Consider the following 9,688-nt stretch of genomic DNA (forward strand, 5'->3'; position numbering starts at 1 on the left):
AATTAAATACTATGAGGCAGTGGCCATTGAAGGAATTAATTGATGAATGACTCAGGCTCTGCAGTTGATCTTCTTCCTCTCAATAGCGGGATTTACTAGGGAGCCCTTTCCTAGATGTTACTTTTAAATGGTTGACTTGTCCCCTTTTAAGACACTGGGAAAGTTATGCATCTATTTCATGGATATAGCGAGCTACCATTCAAATAAGTTTTTTATTTGATTAATTTCCCAAACACTTGAAGTATATCTAGCCATGTTGGCAAGATCATGGATAAATATCACTAGAGAAATGCAAAAGAAATGGGGAGACAAGAAAATGCATAGATGAGACTAAAAATAAACCTTAATTTGGAAGAATTGGATGGGAAGAAGAACTCAATGTTCTACTTTCCATAAACTAGTACCTCAATGTGCGATCGAAGGAGTTAGCTCCCCTTAAATGCAACTTAGCTCTACCTTCCACGAACTAGTCACCCCAAAATGCAACTCATGGGGCCATCAAGCAAGTTTGAACATCACTTTTCTATTAGAGGCAAGAAATAAGGAAGCTGTTGACCAAGTCCCTTTGATGATTTGCAGTGGGAAGCACTAACCTTTTGAGTGAGAATGGCCCCTTCCCCTCCATTTAATGAGGATATTGGATGGTACCCTTGGAGAGGGATGAGATCTATAGAACCAGTGGATTTCATCCCACAATCCTATCCCCATCATTTTCAAACTTGTTGCTTTTGCTTTAGAACTCATCTCCCTCTACTACATGGTGGACGAGATTGTAGATTTGAAATCCACATGAGCTCACTCACTATCCAAAGTGCATAGTAAAGGGTGGATTAGGAGGCCAAAAGATTCTTTCACCTTTAGCAGTTGATGGAAGTATTGAATCAATCCTTTGACCTTGTCAAGATCATTGCAGTTTTTGAAGCTTGTTCATCATACCTTAGGAAGTATTTGGGCCTTGGTATTGTAAAGATTGGCATAGTGGTTGGAAAACTTATGCATCTAATTAAGAACATTCTCATAATTTGGTTGACCTCTTGGTCTAGATACTTTTGCTACCACTGAGCTTTCGATACTAATGTTTGTAGGTATTTCATTCACTAGCTTGATGTTCCACATGTCCAAGTCAACCCTAATTGATTTCTCTCTATTGGATATGGTCACACAACTACCTCCCCAATTGTGGAGTAGTCTAGGTATTCTCATCCAAGGTCACCTAGAATGGCCTCATATGTAGCCTTTTTGGCACATGCATCACAATAAAGGCTATTATGAAGAATGACCCAATAATTTTGATTGGTTTATCCCAATGGGGGCAGCTCAGTTGGATTGGCCACTTTTATGATTGAAAAGGCCTACTCCATTAGTATAGATGTTTGTGGATATTACGTTGACTCCTACAAACGTTTGTCAAATTCTCAACCTTCTAATAGCCGTCCCTTTCCCCTTGGGGATGTGCATATTCTCCTAGATTGGGAAGAGATTCATAAGATTCCAATGATGAGGTTGATCTATCTTTTCCTTCTTATTTATAAAATTTTCTTGTCTTATATCACTTCTTCCTTCCCTTGGTATTATAAAAGAACCTATAGATGGAATAGTTTCCTCATTGCTGCTTATAGATTTAAGCTTATATTGCCCTAATGGGTGACTTGCTACCAAGCCACAAGTAGCACTACTACACCCTTTTTGGTGCCTTTTTACGTTCTCCATGGGCTTGCTTCTTTCATCCCTTATTCTTATAAGAGAACCTCTAGATAGGATACTTTCATCCTTGCTTCTCATAGATTTAGGCTTCTCTTGCCCTAATCGGTGATTTGCTACCATGCTACTATTATAGCATCCATTTTGGTACCCCTTTGGTGTTCTATAGCAATAATGTTTAGCGGAGTTATAGTGGTGGAAGATCTTGTGATATGGATTGTATTGGTGAGGGAATACTTATATAGATAACCAATCCCACAATCATGATAAAGTATTAGAAAGTTACCTCCTTGCACTTGACTATCTCGCTTTGAAAATTTATGGGACTCTCCACATTTCAATGCAACTTTCCAGAAATTATATCGTAGATACTATTGAAACGGGATACCATATGGTTTCCACCTTGATCATTTTCATGAACATTAAGGCAAGATAGATCACCCTTTCCTTGAAATTTGGCATTCTCCATTTCTAAAAATTTCCCCATATCTTCATATTTTGATCCATGGAGATTGACAAAAAAGTGTTCCTTATCGAGCTTCTGGATATCATTGTTATATAAACACACATGTGTAACCTATCTTTTTCTTGGCCATATTTGTAAATCGTAACCTTATTGAGCTTTTGGATATCATGGTTATATAAACACACATGTGTAACCTATCTTTCTCCTTGGCCATATTTGCAAATTGTATTAACAAGAACTACAATGTAAGTAAATGAACATTCAAAACATCCCAATTACAAGATAAAAGAAGGTCCCAATTTCAGCTCAAACTACACCAAGACCCTCCAAAGCCATATTTCTTCACTTGCACACTATGCAAGAGATATATACTCAGCTTGTATTATTGTAGAAAATGTGATGGTTGCTTGCTTCTTACTAGACAAAGACACACAATGAGAATTTAGCATGAATGTGTATTGTGAAATAGACTTGCGTTTGCATTATAGAACGTTCAAGCTATGGTTCTGCGTATGAGCTCTCTTTTAGACGTGCTGATCGCTTGTCCCTCTAAGATATCTGAACCAATAGTACACACATGGATTTGCCATGAACTAGCTTATAAATATTATTGCATGGCAAATATCAGGCCATGTCACCATCCAGTAGATGAGCTTACCAACCTCTTGTTGGTATAGTATAGGATCTAGAAATTTTGTGCTTTGCATTTTCTACATGTTGTGCTAGTCTTAGTAGGTCTACTTAGAGATATGGCATCCAACATTCCAAGTTGCTCCAACATAACGGTTAATATACATTGTTTGGCTCATAAAAATACCTTCCTCTATTTGTTTACTCTCAACACTCAAAATATAATGCAAGAATTACAAATCATGCATTTCAATTTGTTTATGAGGATTGACCTTGTCTCCTTGATCCGTTTGTTATTGTTGCTTGCTATGATGAGGTCATCCACATAGAGTGCAATGATTGTAAGAGCACCTACATTTCTCTTCACATACACTCCATGATTAAGTTCACTTCTCTTGTACCCTGGTTGCCTAAAATAAGTGTCAATCTTGTTGTACCAAGCCCATGGGGCTTGCTTGATATTGTAAAGTGCCTTCTTTAACTTGCATAGTAAATGATTAGATCCTTCTTCCACAAATCCTTTTGGATGCCTCATGTAGACCTTTTCTTGTAGTTCTCGATGAGGTGATGCAGACTTGACATGAATATGATGATGCAAGTGTAAACCCATACTATAAGAGAAAGAATAAGGCAGCTTGTTTTCATCCTCATGATTGGATTTGCAAATTCCTCCTCATAGACAATGTCCTCTTGTTAAGCGTCTCCTTTTGCCACCAACCTTACCTTACACTTGTCTACAATCCTATTAGCTCTACGCTTGACCTTGTAGATCCATTTGTAGTACCTACTGACCTTGTTTCCTTTGGGTGGTTCCACCAACTCCCAAAATTCATTTATGCCATTCTACTCTTCTTCCAGGCATCAACCAATTCCTTAGATTGTATTGTCTCTTGGAAGTTGATAGGTTCTTTGACTCAAGCCATGCAACACCTATAGGTTGTTTGCACTCTTCTAGGTCTCATGTTCTTGAGAGTGCTCTACTTCATCCACTAGCTTCTTTGCCCACCTCTGCATCTGCTTGGATGATGTGGATTCTTGGTCGTGCCAACCATGGGATGAATAGAATTTGCAAACATCTAGGGGTTGCTCCCCCATCCAGTTGACTACTTTTACTCACACTAGGTAGCATGTCATCAAACATTCCACATTCTATGAATGTTAATAAAATATGGATCTCTAGGATTGTCAACCACTTGTTTGTCTACTCTTCCACACAATTCTACATAACCATGATTGCAAGTAGCTTTCTTTACGTTCTCATCAAACACCACATCATGGGAAGCAAACATTTTATGAGCTATAGGGTTATATAGACATATATGCTTTATATTCCTTTGCATACCCAAACAAAATGCATTTCTCACTCTTGGGATCGAATTTACCCTCCTATTAGTTGACACATGAGCATAGGTAGTTGATCCAAACACCTTGAGATGGTGGACATGTGGCTTATGTCCAATCTATGCTTCCTCTAGTGTCATACTTATGCAAAGCATTAGTAGGGGATTGGTTTAACAAATAAAATGTTATGCAAATTGCTTCTACCCAAACTTGTCAAGCATGTCCTTTGTTTGCAATCATGCTCTTTGCATACTCAGCAATAGGAAGGTTCTTCCTTTCTGCTACTCCATTTTTTGGTTGTGTTTTAAGCGAGGAAAAACTCTCTGCATATTCCCATTGCGTGCAAAATCCTGTAAAGTCTTTGGAGACATATTAGCCCCCAGTGTTAGATTTAAGGAATTTGATTGTCAAGATCAAGAGAAGTACTATAATAATCATCTCTATCCTTAAGCTAGGAGTACTTTTAAGGCCAAGAACTTAAGATTTTATAAACATTTTAAACAACACTTTCAATCTAATGCAATGTTGTTATGTTAATCAAATATATTGACAAGAGACTTTTTATAAGGTTTATAGAAGTTTAAAATGAATCTAACATTTTTACCTTTCAAACACATTGACAAAAAACATGAAAATCAATCCATTTTCTTGTAGTCTTTATAGGGGAAAACCCTCAAAGTTGAGCAATAAGGAGAATCACAAGGAACATGATGCATTGATTCACAACTAAATGCAATATTTCTAGTATCATCATTCAGAAATGAGGAGGAGTAATGCAAATTACTTTTGGCTTTTATAGTTGCTTTAGATTACAACAATGAGGAGGAATGTTTGTAGGGTTTGGAAGAGTTTTCCAAACCATATGATCCTTTTGACTAGCTTTCATACACTTGTAATGAGCTGACTTCCCTTCCAACTTAAAAACTCTCATATGTAAAGCTCTCATCCTAAAAAGTTCATCAGTCATAAATACCTTGAGAAATTCTTTTGAGTTGGCAAAATGTCCTATATACACAATAGGAAAACAACAAAAGGATTCAAAATCAAATTTTGCCATTGCTAGAGACAAAGGGTTCAAATCTTAAATCAAAGGACGTTTCTAGCTTTCCTAACATTCTCTTGAGATAGGATTGACTTGTAGGAATAATACTATTGCTATGTATATTGTAGATAAGATAGATTAGTTGGATGGTATGAACAAGACCAAGAGCTTGAGGGCTGTGAAAATGTTTAATGCTAAGGTGTTAATTAATTAAGGATCCTTACAGTGACTTGAAGGAGGACCATCTCATACAACCTTCTTTGATATCATGAAGGTATTCAAATTTGATCCAGCGAAGAATCAAATCTAGCGGCTCTATATGAGTTTCTTACATGTCTAGAAGCAAACAATGGGAGGAAGAGTAATAGATTGTACCTCATGAGAGTAAAAATTGTAAAGTCAAGTTTGAATTTAGGATGTTGTAAAACTAAGACAAATGATCCAAGATAAGAAATATTGATTTTTAACAACGTCTAGTTCAGCAATGGTGTCCTAAACAGGCCCCTTATACACTTTAGAGAACATCGACAACAGCATGCAATCAGGTGCATAACTTCTTCCTACAATCCCTACTTAGTTCCCCTCATACTAAGAACCTTTCAAGAAACTACATAGGAAGGACCCAATATATCACAAGAAGAGAGAAAAAGAACAAAAAGGAAGGAAAGGAGAGGACGTAAACAAGTTTCGCTTAGCAACAACTTGAGAAAATTAACATGCATCCATATCAACAATTAGAGAAAACAACAACAAACTTAACAAGAAAGGAGGTAAGAGGAATGAAAACCATGAAGCAACAAAAACAAAACAGAAAATAGAAAATCAGGAACAAATAAAAAAAGGCAAAAATCATAAAGCAGCAAAAATCAATCAACAAACAAGAAAGGAGGTACGAGGAATGAAAATCATGAAGAAGCAAAAACGAATAAAAAGGGAGAACAAAAAACAAATCAAGAAAGGCAAAAATCATGAAGAAGCAAAAACAAATAAAAAAAGAGAAAAAGAGACTCGTTTATACACTCACTTGACACACACAAGGACTCATATTTCAGAATCGACGGAGGGCATATGCAATGAATCAATGAAGCTAACAACTTGGACAAAAATTCTTAATGGACTAGCATGTCCGCTAAGCTCGCCCCCCCCTCCAAAACACACACACACACATCCACCCCCACCCATCACAAATTCCAAAAAAATAATAAAAACAAATCATAAGACTAGAGAATATCTAATATTACAAATTAAATTTTCTATAAAACGAGTGAAAAAATACAGGAGAAAGCAAGCTGGGTCGGAAGAGACATTGCACAAAACTATAAGAAAAAGAGAGGAATAAAATTTAAAGTAACTGAGTTAATAAAGCTACGCTTATTTTCTCATGGATAGGCTGCAAACTGAGTTTTGAAAGATTCTAGAATCTCTGTTTTTTGAACTATTGCTGTAGGTGGAAGCTGAAGAGCAAAACCAACATTTTGAAGTATCTTATAGTTGAACAACAAACATGCATGGTTGACAAATGCAGTGAGTTTCACCCCATTCATTAGACCTCCTTGTGTAGTCCACCCTTACTCACATAGTGTATTGGATTTCAAGAACATGGTGCCTCTTAGGATAGAAAGTGTGGCTGTCTATTCATCTTGTAATGCAAGAAAACATGCTCACACATGCAAAGAATGTAATGTGCTACGATATTCTCCATCAGCAGCGTAACATCCCCAGATGATGAGTTCATTGGGACTCTCTTATACGACAGATGACAGACACGAAGATCACCACCCCAGGACATGATGCTGTGAGAAAGCAACAGGTAATGTTGCTCAAGGAGGAAGTCTCCAGTAAATTGAAGGAGGTAGCAGTGATTGATCAGCATCTGAACGTCCGAGTCACTCTGCAAAAAGCCTCTACCTGTATATCATCATTATCCGCAAGAAGATGACTGAAAAGCTAGCTACAGATGAAGACAGAATTGGAATAGGCATCACTGCAGTAGAGGCCAGGGTGTTGGGAGAAGCCCTGGCTCTTGAGGAGTTGTCTGGCTCGGGAGACAAGCTCATGGTTAGACAAGGGCTTGGGGTGCTGAGCGAGGATGGTTTGAACTGCATTGCTCATGGCACCATAAGCCTGGAGGGGATTGCCAGAGGGATTGGCATCAGCTGACGTCTCAAACGATTGGCAGCCACTGATAAGAATGCCTCTATCCTGATCTTTGCTAACAATTTTGCTCCCTGCATAGACTTCTTGAGAGCTCTGTTGATGATGGCCCCCTGCAAGGTGCATATCCAGAGCAGGTTTCAGATATGCAGGGGCGGAGTTGCCTAGCGAATTCAATTTCTGCTCCAGGAAATGTTGTGCAATTACACCAATAGCAGAGCCTCCTCCCCCATTCTCCATAGCCTGCACCAGCACCTTGACAAACTTCTTCACTTTGGAGCTTGCTTCTTGCCCAAAAATGTCAAAAAGAGTTGCCCTGATGGTTCCCACATCCACTGCTTGAGCCCTGCCTGACTTCTGCCTTAGCAACTCTAGGAGCACAGAAAGTGGCAGGGCTCTGCTTTTGACATGCCCTGGTCCCGAGTAAGTCACCTGCTGGTACATTGCATCTTCCTGCATGTGGCGGTGGCGGTGCTGGCTCAGGATGCGGTGCTGTTGCGTAAGATGATGGTGTGAATGGTGTGAACCGTGAACGGAAGAGGGGAGGTGTATGCCACGGTCTTCCAAAGCGACATGAATGCAATCAGAAAGAAGGCCCATCAAGCTTGAATCAGTCTTCCCGGCAATCTTTCCATGATGGGTGCTTTCTCCGATTTGCTCTTTTGCATTCTTTATCAGGCCGCCACTGTGACAGGAATCGGAGACGAGGGTTAGGATTGCACCCTCAGGGATAAGCTCCACCATCTCTCGAAAGTCGTCATCTGCTCGTAACAAGGATAAGCAACAAACACAATTAGAAGTAGAATAATGCAAGCATAGATCAGGAAATTTCAGAATGATATGCAACAATCAACAAGTCACCATCCGCAATCAAGGCAGAGGCTGAATGCAAAACACAAATCAGGAGAGCTTTCTTCTTGCGAGCTACTAGTAATCAGAAGGGCTGAATGCAAACATCGATCTGGTTCGCTATCTTGCACACAATAAAAAGAGGCAGGAAAAACCTCATCTGCCTGATCAGGGGCTATAGCAAGATGCAAACACGGAGCTGGACAATCAGACGATCTATTTCAAAGGCAGGAAACCCTCATCTGCGCGATGCCACAAGCAACGGCGGTCAATTGAGTGCGATCTCTCAGAGCGGGAAGGCTTGAGGCATCGATTGGATGCAAAGGATCAAGCAGTACAGAAGCAAGTGTGACAGAAAATCAAACCAGTGATGAGATTCAAGTCGCAAGGGACTACGCATTCATCGTAGCCAGTATCATCGGGTGCGCCGGTCTCGGGGGGGAGGCGAGTTCCATGGCCACTGAAGTGGAAGACGAGGACATCGCCAGGATGCGCGTGAGAGACGAGGTTCCTGAGAGCACGATTGATGTTGGCGCCGGTAGGCTTCTGGAAGCGATCATCGGTATCGATCAACACGGTGATGAGGCGCTCTGGGAATCCAAATCGCTGGACGAGGCATCGATGCAATCTCCAAACATCATTGACGCAGCCATGGAGCTCAATCTGAGTGCCGGGGTAGTTACAACCGACAAGCACAGCTTTCTTCGTCATGGATGGCTTTCTTCTGTTGATCTATGAGCTCTCTGGCGATGAGCTCTCCGCTTCTGTTCTAGCTCTCCCTCCTGCCAATTCATGCACGGCTCTCCCTCCTCGGAATTCATGCACTGTTCTGTTCTTGGTCTGAGCAGAGATCTCAGCTCTCCTCCTGTCTGAGCAGAGATCAATTCCGTTAGGCCTCCCCTCTGCTAATCGCTCAGTTCTCCCTGCTCTTTGATCCGCACTCTGCAGAATCCAGATCTCTCTCTGTTCTTCTCACCAAATTGCTAATCGCTCCAAATTCTCCCTGATCTTTAATCCGTCTTGTGCAGATCTCTCTCTTGTTCGATAATCCACCCTCACCAAGTCTACCACCCTCATACGGCGCGTCCTGCTCCACTTCACCTCGAAGAACTCCAGCTACTGCTGCATCAAAAACATTTTTTCCTACCGCTCCAGCTAAGCCCCGTTCCAGATGTCGCCGCCACTGTGCAAATTCTGCGCACTTGCAAGCTACGTCACATCTTCTCTTGGGTCCCAGAAAATGTTGTGTACCCAAAAAATGCAAAGCAGGCCATGCTTGGAATCGATTCCAACTTTAGATATGACTACTTTGTACCGATGGCAAGAACGTGGAATGCGCATATTCCATTAAAGCCGTCGCAAGAGGAAGTGCGTCTCCATCGCTTGCTTTGCATATCAATCCAGCCATCGACTCTCACAAAGTACTGTAGATATCGTAACGACTAAGGAAATGAACGTGGAGAGCAAGGAGCCCAGGACTTGGGGGTCAACAGAAATGGTCGATC

General features: G+C 40.5%; 1 protein-coding gene across 1 annotated transcript; it reads right to left on the reverse strand.

The window, feature by feature from the left end:
- Positions 1-6,578: 6,578 nt before the first annotated feature.
- Positions 6,579-9,322, reverse strand: LOC147901163 (metacaspase-5-like). Its single transcript, XM_087375983.1, has 2 exons — positions 8,549-9,322; positions 6,579-8,095 (listed from the first exon to the last, which is right to left on the reverse strand). Exons 1-2 carry the CDS (start codon positions 8,892-8,894, stop codon positions 7,128-7,130), a joined length of 1,314 nt encoding a protein of 437 aa, XP_087232109.1. The 5' UTR covers positions 8,895-9,322; the 3' UTR covers positions 6,579-7,127.
- Between the last annotated feature and the right edge of the window lie 366 nt (positions 9,323-9,688).

Source organism: Dipteris shenzhenensis, chromosome 6, assembly GCF_047967505.1.
Source record: "Dipteris shenzhenensis isolate YYH24624 ecotype China chromosome 6, Dip_SZ_1.0, whole genome shotgun sequence".
NCBI lineage: Eukaryota > Viridiplantae > Streptophyta > Polypodiopsida > Gleicheniales > Dipteridaceae > Dipteris > Dipteris shenzhenensis.